Raw genomic sequence first — 24,310 nt, 5'->3', positions numbered from 1 at the left:
ATGAGCATGTAGTTTGCCCACACATCCAGAAACTATCAGCTAAACCTTAATCCTGATTCTTTAACATTTCAACAGATAATGTTACTTGAGTTATATTACTACATTTACCTTTTTGATTCACAATCATTCCTTCATCAAATTGACTAACTCCTGCAATTTCTAACACCCAAAATAGTTTAACAATTAACTATAGTGTTTCCCACATCCATCCCATTATCTCCATAGCTGTAGAAACATTCATATTTACTTTTTACAATAGTAAACTTATCATTATGAGGAGGACCATTCAATTCAGTTCTTATGTCATATATTGCACATTCATGTTCTCCCAACACATTTTTATTTAATTCACTTCTGCCTTTAGTGTTACCTAATGCCAACCTGCATTCTGTTACACCAAGGAATGTAGTATTTTCTCTGAATACATTGAACATTTAACACATTCTTCAAATTATGCAAGTTCAGGTACTATTAAAAGATCAGAGAAAGGTGATTTACTACACAAAATGCAATTGTCCATCCTATGTTTAGCTGTTGTGTACTTTGCCCACTTATACAAGACATTCTTTACTTATTTTCTACATGTTTGGTCAATGTTTGATTCTGGGGTAGTTTCTTCATTATGGCTACCCCAGTTAACAGATGTCTAGATTTTCTGCAGCAACCCACTTTCTTGTGGTCTTGTTATTGTCTTAGTTGGTGTACTAGTCTCTAAGAGAGCTGAAAAGTCAATTGTGGGGAAATCCCCCTCTTCTTCAGCCTATGAGCCTTCTCCTCCTCCTCCTTGTGAGGCCTCCCCTTCTGTTCCTTCCCCAGAGGTTCCCTCCTCTGACCGGACTGGGCTTCCATCTGGAAAGGCATTGATTTCAGGGAAGAGCCCTTCCCATTCTGTAGGTGGTACTTCGGGGTCCCACTGCAGAGGGCTTCCGTCAGGGAGGTCTGCCACACCAGGTATGTTATTAGGTGGTAGCAGGCATGTCACTCTCCCCCAACCCCGGACTCTCTGGATATTCAGGAGAGAGTGTCTGTTAGCTGTTGGAAGATGCTCCAAGATCCACTTCTCCTTTGGTTTCTTCCTGGCTCCTGCCTGGCCCCTGCCTGGCCCTGCTTGGCTCCTTCCTGGCTCCTGCCTGGCCCCTGCCTGGCTCCTGCCTGGCCCCTGCCTGGCCCCTGCCTGGCCCTGCCTGGTGCCTGCCTGGCCCTGCCTGGCCCCTGCCTGGCCCTGCCTGGCCCTGCCTGGTGCCTGCCTGGCCCCTGCCTGGCCCCTGCCTGGTGCCTGCCTGGTGCCTGCCTGGCCCTGCCTGGTGCCTGCCTGGCCCTGCCTGGTGCCTGCCTGGCCCCTTCCTGGCCCTGCCTGGTGCCTGCCTGGCCCCTGCTTGGCTCCTTCCTGGCCCTGCCTGGCCCCTGCTTGGCTCCTTCCTGGCCCTGCCTGGCCCCTGCCTGGCCCCTTCCTGGCCCCTGCCTGGCCCCTGCTTGGCTCCTTCCTGGCCCTGCCTGGCCCCTGCCTGGCCCCTTCCTGGCCCTGCCTGGCTCCTGCCTGGCCCCTGCCTGGCCCCTTCCTGGCCCCGCCTGGCTCCTGCCTGGCCCCTTCCTGGCCCTGCCTGGCCCCTGCCTGGCCCCTGCCTGGCCCCTTCCTGGCCCTGCCTGGCTCCTGCCTGGCCCCTTCCTGGCCCTGCCTGGCCCCTGCCTGGCTCCTGCCTGGCTCCTGCCTGGCTCCTGCCTGGCCCCTGCCTGGCTCCTGCCTGGCCCCTTCCTGGCCCTGCCTGGCCCTGCCTGGCTCCTGCCTGGCCCCTGCCTGGCTCCTGCCTGGCCCCTTCCTGGCCCTGCCTGGCCCTGCCTGGCGCATCGTTCTCCCCTGTTCCCGTTCCCTTTGGACACCCACCTGATGTATCAGCATTCTCTGCGATTTCATGACCTAGTGGATGTCTCTTCCTTTCTGACGGGACTTTGGTACAGTGGTTTAGATAGTACCATGTGTTGCTTCCTTTCACCTGGACAGCAGTTGACGTTGTTCGAGCCACCTTGTAGGGACCCTCCCTCCTTGGCTCATTCCATTCTTCCGGAACACTAGGACCTGGTCACCTTGGATCACCAGACGTGGAACCTCTGGTCCTGGTTCAGGTTTCTGCCATCTTTCTGTGAGGCATTCAAACTTAGAGACTTATGGCCTCTGTTTTATGATTACACCATACACCCTCTTACTTCCATCACTCATCACACAACAAACTGACATTCCAGCTGAAGCTGGTGACCCCCTCTCCTTCTGGTCCCGAAGAGAGATATGTTAGTGTAACAGTATAACTTTAGACCGTCCCTTCGCCCATACCCGGGCGCGAACCAGGGACCCTCTGCACACATCAACAACGGTCACCCACGAAGCATCGTTACCCATTGCTCTGCAAAGGCCGCGGCTTTTGCAGAGCAAGGGTAACTACTACTTCAAGGTCTCAGAGCAATTGACGTCACCGATTGAAACGCTATTTAGCGCGCTCCACTGCTAACTAAGCTAGCCGTTTCACATCCGTTACATTAGCATCAGACTTGGAAAGCAAAAACAAAACATAACAGTATTGACAATGTGATAAATATTTTCATGAATACCGAAATCTGAGATCATGACAATTCCTACTCTCTCTTCTAACTTTATGCCTCAAGGATACTTTTCTGCTGGACTCCTCAACAATAAAAGCCCTAATAAGCTTCCTCACGCTTCCACCCAGTCTTCCCCTTTTGGCCCCAGGTTCTGAGAGGTGTTCCCAAATCATGTCATTTTCACTTTGTTTCCCATCTGCTCCATTTCAACATAATCTCTTCTTGAAGTAATTCAACACTGTATATGCTTTCACATCAATGCCTTCAACATGTTGTTTAGAGTACAATTATCCTAAAATCTATCCTTTTTCACATGTTGCATTAACAAATAGAACAAGTAGCTACCAAACCCAACTCAGTATGTCTACAGTGGAATCTAGTCTTTCTCTCTCTCTCTCTGGTTCTGCATCCTCTGTCATGGTGTTTTCAAGCTCACCCATTATTCAGCTGGACCTTACTTCTTGTGAGAATTATTCATTATTCAGAGAGACATGGCGATCTTTACCACTGCAGGTGCTGTAAGAAGTATACCCCCAGCCTGGTGTATCTTGATGTACACTCAATCCCCAGAAGTCAGCCCATACCCTTGGTTATTTCTGGCTTCTTATGTGCTGCTTTTTTCCTGAGGACATACAAACTAACACATGGCTTATTTCCTGACAACAGACTTTCTTCTTATAGCAAGATCATTCATTTGTAATATTTAAATAACAGTCCTATGTAAACATTCTGTCTCAAATACCTGGCCTCCTGCCACAGATATATTTATACACACTGATAGCCAAATGATGGTCCCTACAGCAACTGCCGTAAGAATAACATGTAATCAGTCAAGTGTCTTCCAGTTGGAAGAATATGCAATCTTAACAAAACTCTAGGTCATACGTTTCTTAAACTTTTACTATAGTGTTCAAAATGCAACCACCTATCACTTTTACCATAATCTAGGTGTAATGTTCAATTTACTTTGGAATTGTCCCTATATTTTATATTTCTATAATTTACACAGCCAGCTGTCCTTCCTTTTCTGTGAGGTATCTCCTCTAATAATATACATAGTCTCTAGAAATAACACCCCTCCACTACCATAACCTTCATTTATGAGCCCCCTCAGATCCCCAATGCAGTTCCCATAATACATAAGTCACTACTCCTAATTTCCTTCCATAGTTTGATACATATTAAAACATTCTCAAATCAATTTTAGTCAATTTATAACAGTCACTCCTCAGGAAAAGTATACACACTTATGTTCCTCAAAACAAAAATAAATTGACCAAACAAGAAAAGAGAAAAATAAATTATAATAACTGCATATTTGCAATAAATTACCACTACTTGTAATGTAACTAAACCTGGGGAAAACTTCCATCCGTTTAGTTCTATTGTCACGTCCTGACCTTAGTTCCTTTTGTATGTTTCTATTTTAGGCTGGTCAGGGCGTGAGTTGGGGTGGGCATTCAATGTTTTTGTTCTATGTTTGGTATTTCTATGTGTTTGGCCTGGTATGGTTCCCAATCAGAGGCAGCTGTCAATCGTTGTCTCTGATTGAGAACCATACTTAGGTAGCCTGTTTTCCCACTCTTGTTTGTGGGTGGTTGTTTTCTGTTTAGTGTATGTCACCTTAGATAACGGTTTCGTTTCTTCCATTTCACTTTGTTATTATATTTTGTGTGTTCAGTCAATAAATTATGACGGATACTTACCACGCTGCATATTGGTTCGATCCTTCTTACTCTTCCTCAGACAAAGAGGAGATTCGTTACATCTATGCCCATATTATGTTGGTCTCTTTCTTCTCCATCCTTGGGTGTTATCGCAAAACAGACTATAAACCTTTTATTCAATTAATACAATACAATTTAACATTCAAATTCTAATGACATAAAACAAAAGAAACAAAACCTTGAATCTAATATTCTGTCAATTCTGTCAACCTCCCTGTCTCAGGATTAGTTTCCAGAGCTTCCCTAGGCCTAGTAAATTTAAACAGTTCTATATCCAAATCATAACTACAACGTTTTATAAATTGTCCAACCCAAATTCAGGATAACAGTCCTTAGTGCTTACTTTAACTCAAATTTGACCTTCTCAATTCAACACACATCATTCCAGCATGTCTATTTCAGATTTCGTTCACAGGTCATCAGACACAGTCATTTGTCCGTTCACACCCTTTGTCTTACCTAAGACGACCTATAGTTTTTCTAGTCCTGACTTAATTCACTTTCTCAACATAAACCGGCTTTATTCTACAGGATTTTCATGGTATAATGGGATATTCTGCCTAATCGGGTCAGTCTTTCCTCATACCCTATTTACCCACCCAATTCTGCCCCCTGTTCCGTTTCAGAGCAATATCGTGGCGTGACCTACCGATTTACAGACCCCCGTTTAGCTAGACGGAGCGTTTTATCCGCAGGATTTGATTGGTTGAACCTCGCCAAATCGGGCCGAAAATGTTTTGCATTCTATCTATTCATCCGAGCAGACCTCTTTCAAATGTATTCATGGAAGGACCCTATCACTAATGTAACAGAACTGAGCCTCTCCATGGAAAGACCCTATCACAAACACAACAGAGCTGAGCCTCTCCATGGAAGGACCCTATCACAAACACAACAGAGCTGAGCCCCTCCATTGAAAGACCCTATCACAAACACAACAGAGCTGAGCCTCTCCATGGAAGGACCCTATCACAAACACAACAGAGCTGAGCCCCTCCATGGAAAGACCCTATCACTAATGTAACAGAACTGAGCCTCTCCATGGAAGGACCCTATCACTAATGTAACAGAGCTGAGCCTCTCCATGGAAGGACCCTATCACAAACACAGCAGAGCTGAGCCTCTCCATTGAAAGACCCTATCACAAACACAACAGAGCTGAGCCCCTCCATTGAAAGACCCTATCACAAACACAACAGAGCTGAGCCTCTCCATGGAAGGACCCTATCACAAACACAACAGAGCTGAGCCCCTCCATTGAAAGACCCTATCACAAACACAACAGAGCTGAGCCTCTCCATGGAAGGACCCTATCACAAACACAACAGAACTGAGCCTCTCCATTGAAAGACCCTATCACAAACACAACAGAACTGAGCCCCTCCATTGAAAGACCCTATCACAAACACAACAGAGCTGAGCCTCTCCATGGAAGGACCCTATCACTAATGTAACAGAGCTGAGCCTCTCCATGGAAGGACCCTATCACAAACACAACAGAGCTGAGCCTCTCCATGGAAGGACCCTATCACTAATGTAACAGAGCTGAGCCTCTCCATGGAAAGAAGGACCCTCCATGGAAAGACACACTAATGTAACAGAGCTGAGCCTCTCCATGGAAGGACCCTATCACAAAACACAGCAGAAGGACTGAGAGCTGAGCCTCTCCATTGAAAGACCCTATCACAAACACAGCAGAGCTGAGCCCCTCCATTGAAAGACCCTATCACAAACACAACAGAGCTGAGCCCCTCCATTGAAAGACCCTATCACAAACACAACAGAGCTGAGCCTCTCCATGGAAGGACCCTATCACAAACACAACAGAGCCGAGCCTCTCCATGGAAAGAGACTAAATTCTCATATTACAGAGTCCTGTCTTTTATAGGATTCTGTCTTTGCATAATGTATAGAGTCCCCTCTCTCTATATGAAAATAGCTTCCCTTGACCTTTCTCCATTATTTTCTTCCCATCTCACAGCTTATTCACGTCCACTAATGCTCATGTCTGCTTTTGGTTAGGTTATAATGATGATAGAACCCTTTTCACATCCTAAAAATAATGTATGCATTGCATGCTTATGTTTCACGTGTTTTTCATCAGTTATCTTGCTTCCATCTTTCTTCCTGTATCCTTCTGACCATAGTACAGCCAGCTGTCATAAATGTAAGTATGGTCTTGGTTAATGTACTATTTCAAAAATAGAGTATAGCCTGGGTGTCATATGGCCTGGGTGTCATATCATCTTAATGTGCATGTCCTTGCTACTTCAGCCTGGCAACTAGACCTATTTATATTTAATGATTTTGCTCCAACAGTACCCACGTGTGTGATTGAAAGACAAACTGTTTTGCCGGTTGTCGTGGTAATAGTATTAAAGTTTAGATGCGATCACCATATAAATTCAACAATGAAAAGGCCTGGAAGGAGGAGAGATTACCAGAAACGATTCCGTTTTATGTGTGGATTAATCGTCGGAGTAGAGGACCTTGTGCAGTTCAGGTAAAATTATAACTCACTGTTTATATCCCAGGACAAATTAGCTAGCAAGTGCAAGCTAACTAGCTAAATTGCCATACAGGTTTAATGCTTTTCGACCTGTCCCCAAATTAATATCATTGGTTCAGAATTTGTTTTGATATTTTAACCTGCGTGTCGTGATCGCGTTTGTTGTAGGGGGACAAAGTAAATGTATGCACGATGGCGCACGGGCGCAGCCGTTTTGCATGCAGTGAAAAGAGTACAAGCAGAAACAAATCCCCCATATTTTAAGGTTATTTTTTAGATGTTTTACATTACTATCAAGAGTGAACTATTTTATTGTATTTATTTTCTAAATGGTGTTAATGCTGTAACGTCATCAACGGGAGCCACGCTTTTCCTCCTCAGTTTGCTCAGAGGGTGCTGAGGGGAGCTATGTGTTATGTGTGCTCCGGTCTTTTGAATTGCCATGTTCACAAATGCACAAGAAAAGACAAGCAAAGGTTATATCGTCACTGAGTAGTGTTGCATTACAGTTTATAGGAATATATATTAATGTGAATGGGGATAATGTTCGAGTGCAAATTTGCAAGGCTACCGTTTGCCTTGTTGCGGGAGAGGGTATCTTTCAGGTGCAGACATCGTGAGTTTGATGATGATTTTCTCATGGGCATTCTGCGCTGTCTTTTATCAGGTAAATATACTTGTATGGGAGTCTAGACGGCAGCATTAACTTTTGCCTTGTATTTGTATCCATTCCATGCAGTCATTCAAAGAGAGATAACCGGCAGAATTGTCTTCCACCTACAACTTACCAGAACACAACGCAGAAAGGTACCGGTACAGAGCTGGTTACAGTGTTGGAAAAAGTACCCAATTGCCATACTTGAGTAAAAGTAAACATACCTTAATAGAAAATGACTCAAGTAAAATTGAAAGTCACCCAGTAAAATACTACTTGAGTGAAATTCTAAAAGTATTTGGTTTTTAATATATTTAAGTATCACAAGTAAAAGTATAAATAGTTTCAAATTCCTTATTAAGCAAACCAGATTATATTAAGCAAACCAGACGGTAAGTGAAGTAAAAATTAAGTTGACAAAAACATAAAAAGTACAGATACCCCAAAAAATTACTTAAGTAGTACTTTGAAGTATTTTCACCTAAGTACTTTACAACACTGCATCTACATAGTCATGGGCTACTGCAATGGAGGGACACTGGATGACGGAAAGACGGGACTATTTCCCAGAGTGGATGATAATGGAGTGGGTTGTACAGGTTACCATGGCACCCAGCTAGAAACATCCACCAGAACATTAAGACCTCCAATGTGCTTCTCGCTAAGAGAGGCGTGGTAAAGGTGGGGGGACTTTTGGATATCCAAGTTAATGAGGAGAGGACATTCAGCAACACGTGGAGGACAATGGAATTACATAAAAAGTGTATTTATTGCTAAAAGTAGAACCAGCACGTTTCGGCTTTTGGCCTTTATCATGTTTTTTTTTAAAGCCAAAACGCGCTGGTTCTACTTTTAGTAATAAAGATGTTGTAAAAAATGTAATTCCATTGACTTCCAAGTGTTGCTGATTCTTTAGTTTCCTCCTCAATTCATGCACCTTGGTTGGAAATCGAGGCAAAAACAGTGATCCCCCTCCCCTTTGCACATCTCAATGAGGACAAACATCCACACAGACAAATAAATTGCACATAATAATAATGATCAACATTTGATACAGTGGTGGAGGGAACAACATTCTGTCCTGCCCTCTACTGGCCACAGAGGAAATGAGCTTTTCAACTGTTGGAGGTTGTGCATCATAGGAAGTGTACGCAATCAATGGATTGCACTACATTGTGGTTAAAACTCAGTCTGTGACCATTTTGGTTTGAAAATGCCCTAAGATGTCCTTCACACTTCATAGGCTTTATTTAGCTCAGGTGTGACCACACCACTGGAGTTGCTAAACATTTAGCATCACTCATTCCTCCTACGCACATGCACGCACATATAGGTGAGAGGTCACCAGTAAAGTATGAAACATCTCTAATGGCACCCTATTCCCTATATAGTACACTACTTCTGACCAGGAGCCATAGCGCTCTGGTCTAAACTAGTGCACTGTATATGGAATAGGGTGTCATTTGGGAGGTATCCTCTGTCTCGGCATGCTCATCATGGGAAGGGGGAAAACAGGTGGGTATATGGGGGAGGGGACGGCGTTTCATTTTGATCCCCCAAGTATTTGGAATAATGATATATCTAATGATGGATTGATCTACGAAGTGAACAAAGTGAACTCCTTCTATTGGTTGGAAATTTCACACACTGGGATGTGGTATCATCCATCCACGTCTCATGGCTCTATCTTCTCTATCAGTGGATATATCTCATGGTGAGATCTGTGTGATAGACATAATTACGTGATGGGTTCAAGAAATATGGGTTGTAAGCGGAAATCTGTTGCAGGACTCATATCATCACACAATCTGACATCTTTCACGTTTCTTACAGATACACACACGTAGGTACACAGACACACACACACACTAGCATGCAAGCAAAGATGTTTGGTGGAAAAGTTCTGTAGTAGAGACGAGATGGACAGGATGAGACATACTCACAACTCTCTTGTCTGAGTCATGAGAAAACTAAGGAATGCTTCCAATCATGACACGATCTGCCATCAGAAATACCACCTCCCCCACGTTCTGTACCTCCCCACTCATCTCTCTGTCCTCACACTGATGGTGTGGAGACATAAGCAACTTTGTTGACTGGAACTTATGGCACCTTTCAGATTCCAATGACTTTTATCACCAAGTCATCAGACGTAATAGGAATAATGATATGTTTAGACACCTGGCTTTAAACTCAACATCATCTCAGCACCCAGAAGAACCAAATCAGCTACTTACATTTGATGTTAAACATTCAATGATGAATGAATTCAATGACGTCAGCCATTGTCACAGAAATCATGTGGTGAACATACCAACATATTGGGGCATACTCCATTCAGATAATATTGTAATGAATCTATTTTCTTTTTATGACCCCTAGCTAGAGAATGGCCTTTTGGTTTGAGGGAGGGTGAGAGTTCTCTCTTGGGGTGAGGCAAACCCTGTACAAACTACAACACTACCATAGTGAATTTAGAAAAGGCATTTGATAAAGTACGACTGGGATTTATATATAAATGCCTGAATTTGTTCAACATTTCTGTGAGTCTCTTAGTCAATAGGTTAAAGTAATTGACTGTGGTGAAAATAGTAAATAATGGCTACTTCTCAGGGAGTTTTGAACTGTCAAGAAGAATTAAACGAGTGTCTGTTGTTACTATATCTGGTCGTCATTGCCAAGCAATTACAATCAGATCAAATAAGAACTTTAGGCGATTATAAATCCAAGGCTTAAAAACAAAGGTGCCCATGTATGCCGATGACTCAAGTTTTATATTGAGTCCACAAGCTAGATCCCTGCAATGTCTCATTGAAGATCTAGATAACTTTTCTGGCCTGTCTGGACTAAAACCCAATTATGATAAGTGTACCATATTATGTATTGGATCTTTAAAAGACACAACTTCTACGTTAACCTGCAGTTTACCAATAAAATGGTCTGATGGTGAAGTAGACCCTTTGCTATGAGACTCAAAATTGAGCTCAGGTGCATCCTGATTCCATTGATCATCCTTGATTGGAGGACCTGTGGTAAATTCATTTATTGGACAGGATTTGGAAAGGAACACACCTGTTTATATAAGGTTTCACAGCCATGAGGACGATGGAATTGTCCTCCGATTTTCGAGACAGGATTGTGTCAAGGCACAGATCTGGGGAAGGTTACCAAACACTGTCTGCAGCATTGAAGGTCCCTAAGAACTCAGTGGCCTCCGTTATTCTTAAATGGAAGAAGTTTGGAACCACCAAGACTCTTCCTAGAGCTGACCGCCTGACCAAACTGAACAATCAGGGGAGGAGGGTCCGATGGTCACTCTTACAGAGCTCTAGAGTTCCTCTGTGGAAATGGGATAACCTTCCAGAAGATCAACCATCTCTGCAGCATTCCATCAATCAGGCCTTTATGGTCGAGTGGCCAGACGGAAGCCACTCCTCAGTAAGAGACACATGACAGCCCATTTTTTTTGAATATTTAATTTTTTGCATTTTCCAATTAAGAACATTCAAAACAAACGTGAAAAGATATTAGACAACGATAGGATAAAGTGACAGACAAGCGTAACAAAAACAAAAAATAATAATATATATATATATATATAATTACCAAAAGGCATCTAAAGACTCTCAGACCACGAGAAACAAGATTCTCTGGTCTGATGAAACCAAGATTGAACTCTTTGTCCTGAATGCAAAGCATAACGCCTGGAGGAAATCTGGCACCATCCCTACGGTGAAGCATGATGCAGCATCATGTTGTGGAGAAGTTTTTCAACGGCAGGGGCTGGGAGACTGGTCAGGATCAAGGGAAAGATGAACGGAGCAAAGTACAGAGATCCTTGATGAAGAGCGCTCAGGACCTCAGACTGGGGTGAAGGTTCACCTTCCAGCAGGACAACAACCCTAAGCACACAGCCAAGACAACACAGGAGTGGCTTCGGGACAAGTCTCTGAATGTCCTTGAGTGCCCCAGCCAGAGCCTGGACTTGAACCCGATCTACCATTTCTGAAGAGACCTGAAAATCGCTGTGCAGCGATGCTCCCCATCCAATGTGACCGAGCTTGAGAGGATCTGCAGAGAAGAATGTGAGAAAAAGGTGTGAAAGTTTGAAGTGTCATACCCAAGAAGACTGGAGGCTGTAATCACTACCAAAGGTGCTTCAACAAAGTACTGAGTAAAAGGTCTGAATGGTTATGTAAATGTGATATTTCAGTTTTTTATTTTTTAATACATTTGCAAAAATTTCTAAAAACCTGTTTTTGCTTTGTCATTATGGAATATTGTGTATAGATTAATGAGGGGGAAAAACAAACAATTGGATCAATTTTAGAATAAGGCTGTAACGTAACAAAATGTGGAAAATATCAAGGGGTCTGAATACTTTTCGAATGCATTGTATGGTGCATAGAAATCTAAAGAGGGTGGCCAGCAGAGAGAGGTGGGTTGGGCTGAGGGAAGCTGAGGGTTGGGCTGAGGGAAGCTGAGGGTTGGGCTGAGAGAAGCTGAGGGTTGGGCTGAGGGAAGCTGAGGGTTGGGCTGAGGGAAGCTGAGGGTTGGGCTGAGAGAAGCTGAGGGTTGGGCTGAGAGAAGCTGAGGGTTGGGCTGAGGGAAGCTGAGGGTTGGGCTGAGAGAAGCTGAGGGTTGGGCTGAGGGAAGCTGAGGGTTGGGCTGAGGGAAGCTGAGGGTTGGGCTGAGGGAAGCTGAGGGTTGGGCTGAGAGAAGCTGAGGGTTGGGCTGAGGGAAGCTGAGGGTTGGGCTGAGGGAAGCTGAGAGAAGCTGAGGGTTGGGCTGAGGGAAGCTGAGGGTTGGGCTGAGGGAAGCTGAGGGTTGGGCTGAGGGAAGCTGAGGGTTGGGCTGAGGGTTGGGCTGAGGGAAGCTGAGGGTTGGGCTGAGAGAAGCTGAGGGTTGGGCTGAGGGAAGCTGAGGGTTGGGCTGAGGGAAGCTGAGGGAAGCTGAGGGTTGGGCTGAGGGAAGCTGAGGGTTGGGCTGAGGGAAGCTGAGGGTTGGGATGTGGAGTTGGAGACGAGTGGGAGGTGAGTTGCTGGGCGGGGATAGAATGACTGTTAAAGATAAAAGTAGAGAAATAAAGTCAAAATAAAACAAAAAGTATGTTTGAATGACATTGAGGGGAAAAGTTGTTACATCTAATGCCTGTTTGTCTGAGGGCTGATGCCACGCAGGTGTTTGTACACATGCAAATACACACTCTCATTCAAAGTGAGAGTGTGTGTTGAGAATTGTGTGTTGTGTTTTGCCAAATGTTTTATAGAATTACAATCTGAGTGTAAAAGCAAACCATGTGTCAGTAGTATTGCAGAGTTACAGGGTTGGGTCATTGTGCCTCAGGAGCCAGTTTCAGTGTGTAAATAATTGGGAAAAACTGTAATATATATATATATATATATATATTACAGTTCTACATATAGTTTTACATACATTTTACATACATACAGTTATACATATATACATATATACTCTGTAAACTATTTTCTTATTTCCCCTTCTCCCTCATACCAGATCTCTGATACTGCCCACACTGTAGCAATACATGCTCCACTGTCTCTGTTTCCTGGCAACAATCACACTTTCCTGTTGGATGCATTCCTATCACATTTAAGGTCTTATTCAACCTGATGTGTCCCACCATTAGTCTTGTAAAAATAGCCTCCTCTCTTCTGTCCCTTCCTGCCGTCGTCCCCTCCCCTACTTTCCTCTGTACTTGAAATAAATGCCTGCCCTTAGTATCTCTATTCCATACAGTTCTAAGTCTGATGTCTGGGCACTGGGATGCTTGTTGTATGAGATCTGTTCTCTCAGACCGCCGTTCTGCTCCATAAGATCATCAGATGGGAGTGCAGCCCTGTTCCCCAGACCTACTCAGACAGCATCACCTCTCTGGTCCCTCTCTGGTCTTCCTGCCACCCAGGACCTCTATACCAGGCGGTGCCAGACGAAGGCCCCCAAAAATTGTCAAAGACTCCAGTCACCCAATTCATAGACTGTTCTCTCTGCTACCGCACAGCAAGTGGTACCGGAGTGCCAACTCTAGGTCCAAAAGGCTCCTTAACAGCTTCTACCCCCAAGCTATTAGACTGCTGAACAATTAATCAAATGGCCTCCCGGACTATTTACATCGACATCCCCCTTTTGTTTTTACCCTGCTGCTACTCGCTGTTTATTATCTTTGTATAGTCACTTCACCCCTACCTACATGTAGAAATGACCTCAACTAACTAACCTGTTATCACACACATTGACTCGGTACCAGTACCTCCTGGATATAGCCTCATTATTGTTATTTTATTGTGTTATTTTTATATATTTTTTTAACTTTAGTTTATTGAGTAAATATTTTTAACTCTATTTTCTTTAAATTGCATTGTTGGTTAAGGACTTCTAAGTAAGCAATTCACTGTTGTATTCGATGCATGTGGTCCTTCTGTGGCTCAGTTGGTAGAGCATGGCGCTTGTAACGCCAGGGTAGTGGGTTCGATTCCCGGGACCACCCATACGTAGAATGTATGCACACATGACTGTAAGTCGCTTTGGATAAAGCGTCAGCTAAATGGCATATATTATTATTATTATTACAAATACAATTTGATTTGAAAATAATAGAGAAGCTATAGTACTGTACCTTGAAGTGTGAACATCTGTAGGTAAGATAAGGGGATCATATGCATCATTGAGATCTGTTCACATGGCGAGGAGAGCACATTCAGCAACACGTGGAGGACAATAGAATTACATAAGTGTGTTTCTTACAGATGCGCACACACACACACACACTAGCATGCAAGCAAAGATGTTTGGTGGAAAAGTTCTGTAGTAGAGACGAGATGGACAGGATGAGACATACTCACAACTCTCTTGTCTGAGTCATGAGAAAACTAAGGATGGCTTCCAATCATCACACGATCTGCCATCAGAAATACCCCCTCCTCCACCTCCCCCACGTTCTGTACCTCCCCACTCATCTCTCTGTCCTCACACTGATGGTGTGGAGACATAAGCAACTTTGTTGACTGGAACTTATGGCACCTTTCAGATTCCAACTACTTTTATCACCAAGTCATCAGACGTAATAGGAATAATGATATGTTTAGACACCTGGCTTTAAACTCAACATCATCTCAGCACCCAGAAGAACCAAATCAGCTACTTAAATGTGATGTTAAACATTCAATGATGAATGAATTCAATGACGTCAGCCATTGTCACAGAAATCATGTGGTGAACATACCAACATATTGGGGCATACTCCATTCAGATAATATTGTAATGAATCTATTTTCTTTTTATGACCCCTAGCTAGAGAATGGCCTTTTGGTTTTGAGGGAGGGTGAGAGTTCTCTCTTGGGGTGAGGCAAACCCTGTACAAACTACAACACTACCATAGTGAATTTAGAAAAGGCATTTGATAAAGTATGACTGGGATTTATATATAAATGCCTGAATTTGTTCAACATTTCTGTGAGTCTCTTAGTCAATAGGTTAAAGTAATGTATAGCAACCCCAGGTGAAAATAGTAAATAATGGCTACTTCTCAGGGAGTTTTGAACTGTCAAGAAGAATTAAACGAGTGTCTGTTGTTACTATATCTGGTCGTCATTGCCAAGCAATTACAATCAGATCAAATAAGAACTTTAGGCGATTATAAATCCAAGGCTTAAAAACAAAGGTGCCCATGTATGCCGATGACTCAAGTTTTATATTGAGTCCACAAGCTAGATCCCTGCAATGTCTCATTGAAGATCTAGATAACTTTTCTGGCCTGTCTGGACTAAAACCCAATTATGATAAGTGTACCATATTATGTATTGGATCTTTAAAAGACACAACTTCTACGTTAACCTGCAGTTGACCTACAACACAACATCGGCTGATAGTGATGTAGATATAGTTGGTGTTCATATCACAATATATGTAAAGAAGATCTCCTCCATGAATTTCAATAGAAAATGTGTAAAAATGTACAAGCTCCTGCAACCATGGAGAGGTAAATACCTGTCTATTTAGGTAACAAATGACACTGACAAACTTGTTAGTCATATCTCAGTTTACTCACTTACTTATGGTGCTGCTTACTCTTGATGGCTTGTTTTTCAAATCATACGAGGAGAAAACATTTAGCTCTATATGTGACGCTGAACCAGACAAGATAAAGCTTGTCTATCTATATATTGAATTTGAACTGGGAGTGCTGAGATTATTAAATATTAAAGCATTCAATCTCTCACTAAAAGCTTCAGTTTACAAAAGTTTTACTTAAACCCAAAATGGTTCTCAAGTAGATTATTGGGGACGGCAGGTGGTTAGTGTTAGGCCAGTAACTGAGGGATCAAATCCCTGAGCTGACAAAACAGTAAAGATCTGTTCTGCCCCTGAACAAGGCAGTTAACCCACTGTTCCCTGGTAGGCCCTCATTGTAAATAAGAATAGGTTCTTAACTGATTTGCCTAGTTAAATAAAGGTTAAATAAAAATGAAGAAAAGCTCATCCCTTGATTAAAAATAGCCGCTTCTCAATTAAAAATGAAACCTTGTTCAAAGTATCTCTTTTTAAAACAGGAAATACAGAGCTGGTTACAATTTCAATGTCATCCCCTGGAAAAGATAGAGCAAATATTACAACACAAATTATGGTTGAACTCAAATTTATCTGGTTGATAAAAGACCTGTATTTTTGGAAAAGAAAAGTTTTATTTTATTTTATATATATTATTGTACATTGGAACGGTAGAGTTATGTCTTTCATGGAGTTATCGGAAATGTGTGGGAAGGTCTGCTCAATCCAAGATTACAACCAATTGATTACAGCACTACACTAGAATATTTTTGGAAGCAAGTGGCAGTGGGAGGAGGTGGATGGTTGAGCTTTGGGCCAGTGGCCTGAGAGATCGCTAGTTCGGGTCCCCCGAGTCAACTGGCTGAAGGACCTGTCAATCTGCCCTTGAGCGGTGCACTTGACCTGACGAGAGCATCTGATGAATGACTAAACTGTCATGTAAATGTTGCCCGGCTTCAATGCAGGTGGATTGTATGTTTTAAAATTCTATTAAAACATCTATTAAAAAAACACTACCAAGGATGGGGAAGCCCTCTTACCCCCGATGTCATACCCATATTGTCTGTATGACCTTTAATATCTTTCTATCGCTGTGGTTTACCCATAGGACCTTTATTTTCCTCTCAAGGTGACCATGTAAATCTATGTAGACTTTCACTGGTAACCACAGTGACTCAGACCTGTCTGGGCCTCTCCACCCTAGTCTCTTATCTGCAGTCAGAGGCTGGTAACAGCTAGAGATGGAAGGCTGGGAGAGGGGAGAATTTAAGCATCATCATTTGTAATGGAAAAAAGAATGAATAAAACATGTAATTTATTAGAGCATACTAATGGACACATACAGTACATGCATATGATTTAAAGTACAGGAAATGTAGATGTAGTATCAACTTCAGTGTGAACTCTTCATATGAGATACAGTCAGACTCATGGAGGAGATGTGTGAGTGGATCTAGTGCAAATGAAAACATCTAGTTCTGACAGGAAACCTGATTTAAACAGCAGACATAACCATCTCATAGTCTGCTCCCCAAATGGCACCCTATTCCCTATATGGGCCCTGGTAGAAGTAGTGCCCCGTAAAAGGAATAGGGTACCATTGGAACACTGCCATGTCTCCTGACCAGGTTCATGAACCATGCAATGATCAAAGATTATATAGGCGGCAGCTGCTCCGATTCCTTTATCATTCAAATTATGCAATTGGAATTAGGTTAAGGTTAGGGTTAGTTTTTCAAATCTAGGCCCAACAGAAAATTCAACGAAGAAAGTAAATCTAACCCACGAGAGCTGTCACCATCTCCACATAGCATCAGAAGTGTGGCTGAGATGGTAGTCTCTGATAAGGTGTCATGGAGAGAGACCTCAGAAACTCTACTTCACATAGTGTATTATTAGTACGCTTCTCCTCGCACACTAGAGACGACTGAGAAACCCCACAATTCTTCACTGGAAGGTGAATTTTACACAGCTTGGGTGCATCCCAAATGGCACCCTATTCCCTATATTGTGCACTAGTTTTGACCAGGGACCATAGGGTGCCATTTCAGACACAGTCCCAGTGTGCAACTTGCCTGATCTGTGAAGTGCTGATGGTGGTTGGAGGATGCCTAGAGTTATTTCATGGTAGATTTGTCTATTTGGCAGATGTGCAATATGGTTTTGAGCATGGTCAGAGTGCTTCAAGCTTGAGAGGCACAGCAAAAGTCTGTCTGTGCAACCAGAAAAATATAGTACCATCTTATCTTGGGGAGGCAGGTAACCTAGAGGTTAGAGCGTTGGGCCAGTAACCAAAAGGTTGCTGGATCGAATCCCAGAGCCGACAAGGTAAAAATCTGCCAAGGCTGTTCCTAGGCTGTCATTGTAAAAAAGTATTTGATTTGAACTTACTTGCCTAGTATATAAAGGTTAAATACATTGTCCTCTCATTGAGGACCACCACTTCCTTTTGTACCCCCTATAACTCAAGGTGCATCTCTGGGTCATCTCACACAAGAGGTCCACATCTTCAAAACTCCTCCACAAAACATTGTACAACCTATATTTACTTTTCTGCTATTTTGCACACCAGTATTTCTACTTCCACATCATCATATCTACCACTCCGGTGTTAATTTGCTAAATTGTAATTACTTCGCTACTATGGCCTATTTATTGCCTTACCTCCTTACTCCATTTGCACACACTGTATAGACTTTTTCTATTGTGTTATTGACTGTACGTTTGTTTATGTGTAACTCTGTGTTGTTTGTGTCACACTGCTTTGCTTTATCTTGAACAGGTCACAGTTGTAAATGAGAACTTGTTCTCAACTGGCCTAACTGGTTAAATAAAGGTGAAATACATGTTTTAATAAAAAAATATATATGTTTAAACTACCTATCAGAGCCTATATTTGATGAAAGCACAGTCCATAGCTTTGCCAGTGCAAGATCGGGATCACCATGTGCACCAGCACTCTAAAAAGACATCTGCTGGTCTGGAATGAGAGAGCAGCAGTTCTTAACATCTTTAATAAGTTTTATTTTCACAAGTCAAAATGTTGTTAACATAGATGGTCCTGGACACAACAACATGAAACTATCTATCATAATCCTAGCCTAGAGGTTAGAGCGTTGGGCAAGTAACCGAAAGGTTGCAAGATCGAATCCCCGAGCTGACAAGGTAACTCACCATTCCTATGCAGTCATTGAAAATAAGAATGTGTTCTTAACTGACTTGCCTAGTTTAATAAATGTCAAATAAATAAATATATGAACGAATATCATCCCTGACCTGTGGTGGTGATGATGATGATGCTCTGTTTTCCAAGATCTCTACGAATCAGAGCCTGGTGTCTGGGCTGTTTCAGTGACATCACGGTTTCTGTACGTCCTCTCACAACAACTTCCTGTTTGATTGCCATAAAAAGCATTAATGTTGCTGATCTCTGCCATTCTCACTTCACACATTCTAAAGGGACTGAGAGAAACAGTGAGAAAGGGAGTAATAGACAGAGAACCAGAGATCACAGTATGAAAATAATGAAGTCAGCTGTTGTTGTCATTGTGTTTCTCAACATGCTGCATCGCTGTCTGAGCAACAACTTACGCACAGAGATCCTGAATGACTTGAGTAACCTCACTCCGGAGAACTTCACTTATGTAAGTATGCATTAATAGGCTTAGTGATGTTCTTATCACTGGTAGTTATTTGTGCCACAAATAGTATCCTATTTTCTATATACTTTTGACCAAAGCAGTGCACTATATGGGTAAAAGAGTCCCATTTGGGACACACATTTGGAGTTGAGCTCAAAGTTAAGCTCACCGACAGTAGTTATCCATGTAAAGAGTTGGGTAGTGAGTTCTATACTGTTGTGTCTTTGGCTATGCCGGATTAAGTGATATGACATGTTATTCTAATCAAATCAAATCAAATTGTATTTGTCACATACACATGGTTAGCAGATGTTAATGCGAGTGTAGCGAAATGCTTGTGCTTCTAGTTCCGACAATGCAGTGATAACCAACAAGTAATCTAACTAACAATTCCAAAACTACTGTCTTATACACAGTGTAAGGGGATAAGGAATATGTACATAAGGATATATGAATGAGTGATGGTACAGAGCAGCATACAGTAGATGGTATCGAGTACAGTATATACATATGAGATGAGTATGTAGACAAAGTAAACAAAGTGGCATAGTTAAAGTGGCTAGTGATACATGTATTACATAAGGATGCAGTCGATGATGTAGAGTACAGTATATATGTATGCATATGAGATTAATAATGTAGGGTAAGTAACATTATATAAGGTAGCATTGTTTAAAGTGGCTAGTGATATATTTACATTTCCCATCAATTCCCATTATTAAAGTGGCTGGAGTTGGGTCAGTGTCAATGTCAGTGTGTTGGCAGCAGCCACTCAATGTTAGTGGTGGCTGTTTAACAGTCTGATGGCCTTGAGATAGAAGCTGTTTTTCAGTCTCTCGGTCCCAGCTTTGATGCACCTGTACTGACCTCGCCTTCTGGATGATAGCGGGGTGAACAGGCAGTGGTTCGGGTGGTTGATGTCCTTGATGATCTTTATGGCCTTCCTGTAACATCAGGTGGTGTAGGTGTCCTGGAGGGCAGGTAGTTTGCCCCCGGTGATGCGTTGTGCAGACCTCACTACCCTCTGGAGAGCCTTACGGTTGAGGGCGGAGCAGTTGCCGTACCAGGCGGTGATACAGCCCGCCAGGATGCTATCGATTGTGCATCTGTAGAAGTTTGTGAGCGCTTTTGGTGACAAGCCGAATTTCTTCAGCCTCCTGAGGTTGAAGAGGCGCTGCTGCGCCTTCTTCACGACTCTGTCAGTGTGAGTGGACCAATTCAGTTTGTCTGTGATGTGTATGCTGAGGAACTTAACACTTGCTACCCTCTCCACTACTGTTCCATCGATGTGGATAGGAAGGTGGTCCCTCTGCTGTTTCCTGAAGTCCACAATCATCTCCTTAGTTTTGTTGACGTTGAGTGTGAGGTTATGACACCACACTCCGAGGGCCCTCACCTCCTCCCTGTAGGCCGTCTCGTCGTTGTTGGTAATCAAGCCTACCACTGTTGTGTAGTCCGCAAACTTAATATTACCTGATTAAGCTAATCATGTAAATGTAATTAACTAGAAAGTCGGGGCACCACGAAAGAGTGTTTATAGAGCTGTTATCTTCCGAATAAACTCTTAAAGACCTAGTAATATTTTACGTCAATAGCAGTGAATATTAATCGTCACCTTATTTCAGTCTCATCTGAAAGTTGTAAATTCTTGGTTATCTTCACGAACCCCGGCTAACAAGTTGAATCAGCAATATAAAATTGGGTTTAATTATTGATTTACTAAATACCTAACTAATCACACAGAATTACATATACACAGAATGGATCATACATTGATTACTAATTATGTCCTACAAGAAAACGTCCCTGGTGGACGGAACCTGTATGACGGCTGGTTACGCAAAAAGGGGGTTGGGCTTGAATGAAAGCGCGGGAGGACTGAAGAACAAAGGGAGAAGCTATACTATCGTAAATACAGAATTTTACGCATTCTAAAAGGAAAGGAAAATGCAATAAATATTTACGCTGAGCTGCGCTTCGGTAGGTTGGTCGTAGATGCTGGCTGTGTTGCCCAACAGAGATCTTCCTTGTCCCTTTAAGAGTGTCTCTGTTGGTAAACTGGATACTTGGCAGTGTCGTGTTGTTTGTTAGAAGATATCCTTTGTCCGTCCTTTCCTTGCCCACGTATACAGCGGCCGCTGCTAACTCAACGGCTAGGAGGTATCACTTATGTAGTGAATCAGAGTTAAAAGTCCATACCATTCGCAACCAAAGCTCACGCTGAGGTTGGCTTAGTTCTGTAGTTATTATCTGAATCCTTCTGACATCGGACCGTCACCCTAATGTACCCGGAAAAGCAAGTTATTTGCCCTTTTAATGCAGAGGCTGCAGGCCTCGCGTACTCGGAACAGGAAGTTATATTTTCGTAACAGGCTTTTATAGTGGAGGGAGAGAAGGGTGTGTTTCATAGTTTATAACCCATGTCTCTTCACATGGGCGGGGCCACTGAGTGAGCAGAGCTCTAACCTTATGAAAACCCAATTCTCTCATTTGGCAGCTAAAATTCCATTTAATCTTTTCACAAATAGTTTCATATTTAAACATTTAAATTGCACAACAATTCCATGTGAATCTGATAACTATAATGTGTAGACTCCACGATACAGTTTCATTAATCATTAATAAGAATGTCTCGGATGACAACCAAACTGACATCATATTCATTAAGTACCAACGCAAATTTTCAACTGGTTGGATTACCGAAATATGGTTCCTTTCCCCCCACCTTTTGATGTTCCCCGACTCTCTATGTTTAACAAAGGCTTTTCAAGAGTCCTTCAGTAGAGTCAAGAGAGGAAAGGGAGAAATATATTTATGGGGGGTCATAAAACTTACCCACAGGCCAACGTCATGACAATACTATGTGCATCATCGTGGCTAGTCACAAACCGCACGGCATTGGTTCAACGAGAGATGTTATCGAAAGTGAATAAATACACAGAGACCGTGAGATGATTGGTGGAGTCGTAATATACTGCTATTCTGAATGTAGCCTGTGTCTATCTTATACTGTTTTTCTTTCATCATACAGCCAAAGCAGTACCGAGTACCAGCATCACAAATGCGGGAGAAAGCAGTAAGTCATCTATCCTTCATCAACACGCACACACACCCACAACTGTGGTGTATGCATAACTTCCAACTATTGTCTGAACTGCGGTCTGATTAAGTCTCCTCATGTGTTACTTGCAGTGTGAGTGCCAGGGGATGTTTGCCACTGGGCTGAAGCATGTGGTCAACAAGGTGAAGGCCCGGACCGAGGAACACAAACCACTTCTGAACAGACTACAAAAGAACATCCAGGCTCTGCCTCAGAAATCTACCCCTAAGGTGAGTTTTTAAACACTGTTTTACACACAGCTTAGTGAAGTGTTTTGGACAGGTCAGTCCCTATGGGCCCTGGTCAAAAGTAGTGCACTATATAGGGAATAGGGTGCCATTTGCCTCTGTATAATACACTCTCTCTTTATGCATCCTAAATGGCACCCTATTCCTATATAGTGCACTGCTTTTGACCAGTGCCAATAGGAATGAGGTGCCATTTGGGACTCTTGTCACTGTTTGGCAGACTTTAGCATTCAGTTCAGGTCCAGCTACGGCACAGTTCTGCTCACTCTACTTGTGCAGGTCGAAGTTGGTTCAGGGAACCGAATGCTGCGTACTAATGGCTCAATTATTTCTATTTTTAAGGAGGCCAGTATCTGCCCCATGAAGAGCAAGTCGCTGCTAACCCGTCCACCGAATACTGTTGTTCTAATGGCTTACATATATTTCCTTAAGAACCTGAACGAAAAGGAATGTTAGAGAGATACTACCGTAGAGATAATTCGATTATCTTTATATATTATAGAATGATCTCTTCTGGTAATATGGCCCATAAATACACTGCATCTCTCTTTGTGTAATATGGCCCATAAATACGCTGCATCTCTCTTTGTGTAATATGACCCATAAATACGCTGCATCTCTCTTTGTGTAATATGACCCATAAATACGCTGCATCTCTCTTTGTGTAATATGACCCATAAATACGCTGCATCTCTCTTTGTGTAATATGACCCATAAATACACTGCATCTCTCTTTGTGTAATATGACCCATACATACGCTGCATCCCTCTTTGTGTAATATGACCCATAAATACACTGCATCTCTTTGTGTAATATGACCCATATATACGCTGCATCCCTCTTTGTGTAATATGACCCATACATACGCTGCATCTCTCTTTGTGTAATATGACCCATACATACGCTGCATCTCTCTTTGTGTAATATGACCCATAAATACACTGCATCTCTCTTTGTGTAATATGACCCATAAATACACTGCATCTCTTTGTGTAATATGACCCATATATACGCTGCATCTCTCTTTGTGTAATATGACCCATAAATACGCTGCATCTCTCTTTGTGTAATATGACCCATAAATACGCTGCATCTCTCTTTGTGTAATATGACCCATACATACGCTGCATCTCTCTTTGTGTAATATGACCCATAAATACGCTGCATCTCTCTTTGTGTAATATGACCCATACATACGCTGCATCTCTCTTTGTGTAATATGACCCATACATACGCTGCATCTCTCTTTGTGTAATATGACCCATACATACGCTGCATCTCTCTTTGTGTAATATGACCCATACATACGCTGCATCTCTCTTTGTGTAATATGACCCATACATACGCTGCATCTCTCTTTGTGTAATATGACCCATACATACGCTGCATCTCTCTTTGTGTAATATGACCCATATATACGCTGCATCTCTCTTTGTGTAATATGACCCATACATACGCTGCATCTCTTTTGTGTAATATGACCCATATACGCATCTCTCTTTTTGCATCTCGCTGCATCTTCTTTGTGTAATATGACCCATACATACGCTGCATCTCTCTTTGTGTAATATGACCCATATATACGCTGCATCTCTCTTTGTGTAATGTGACCCATACATACGCTGCATCTCTCTTTGTGTAATATGACCCATACATACGCTGCATCCCTCTTTGTGACAGAAGTAATGATTTATTTATAGACCATTCTCAGGTTTAGGTTGTTCATGTATTTTTTGATGTACTACTTATTGATTGGATCACTCTGTTTTT

At 42.4% G+C, this 24,310-nt stretch overlaps 1 protein-coding gene across 2 annotated transcripts; it reads left to right on the top strand.

Moving 5' to 3' along the window:
* The first annotated feature begins 6,590 nt into the window (after positions 1-6,590).
* Positions 6,591-24,000, top strand: LOC127928208 (uncharacterized). Of its 2 annotated transcripts, none has more exons than XM_052515343.1 (4): positions 6,591-6,822; positions 22,223-22,267; positions 22,384-22,521; positions 22,882-24,000. In XM_052515343.1, the coding sequence occupies exons 1-4, from the start codon at positions 6,706-6,708 to the stop codon at positions 22,993-22,995; spliced, it is 414 nt and encodes a 137-aa protein (XP_052371303.1). In that variant the 5' UTR covers positions 6,591-6,705; the 3' UTR covers positions 22,996-24,000. The 2 variants fall into 2 exon arrangements, with proteins under 2 accessions (XP_052371303.1, XP_052371301.1); XM_052515341.1 differs by lacking the exon at positions 6,591-6,822 and adding an exon at positions 18,011-19,194.
* Positions 24,001-24,310: the final 310 nt, after the last annotated feature.

This window comes from Oncorhynchus keta, chromosome 4, assembly GCF_023373465.1.
Source record: "Oncorhynchus keta strain PuntledgeMale-10-30-2019 chromosome 4, Oket_V2, whole genome shotgun sequence".
Lineage (NCBI taxonomy): Eukaryota > Metazoa > Chordata > Actinopteri > Salmoniformes > Salmonidae > Oncorhynchus > Oncorhynchus keta.
The sequence above is the reverse complement of the archived record's forward strand: the minus strand, read 5'-3'. Positions and strand labels throughout refer to the sequence as shown.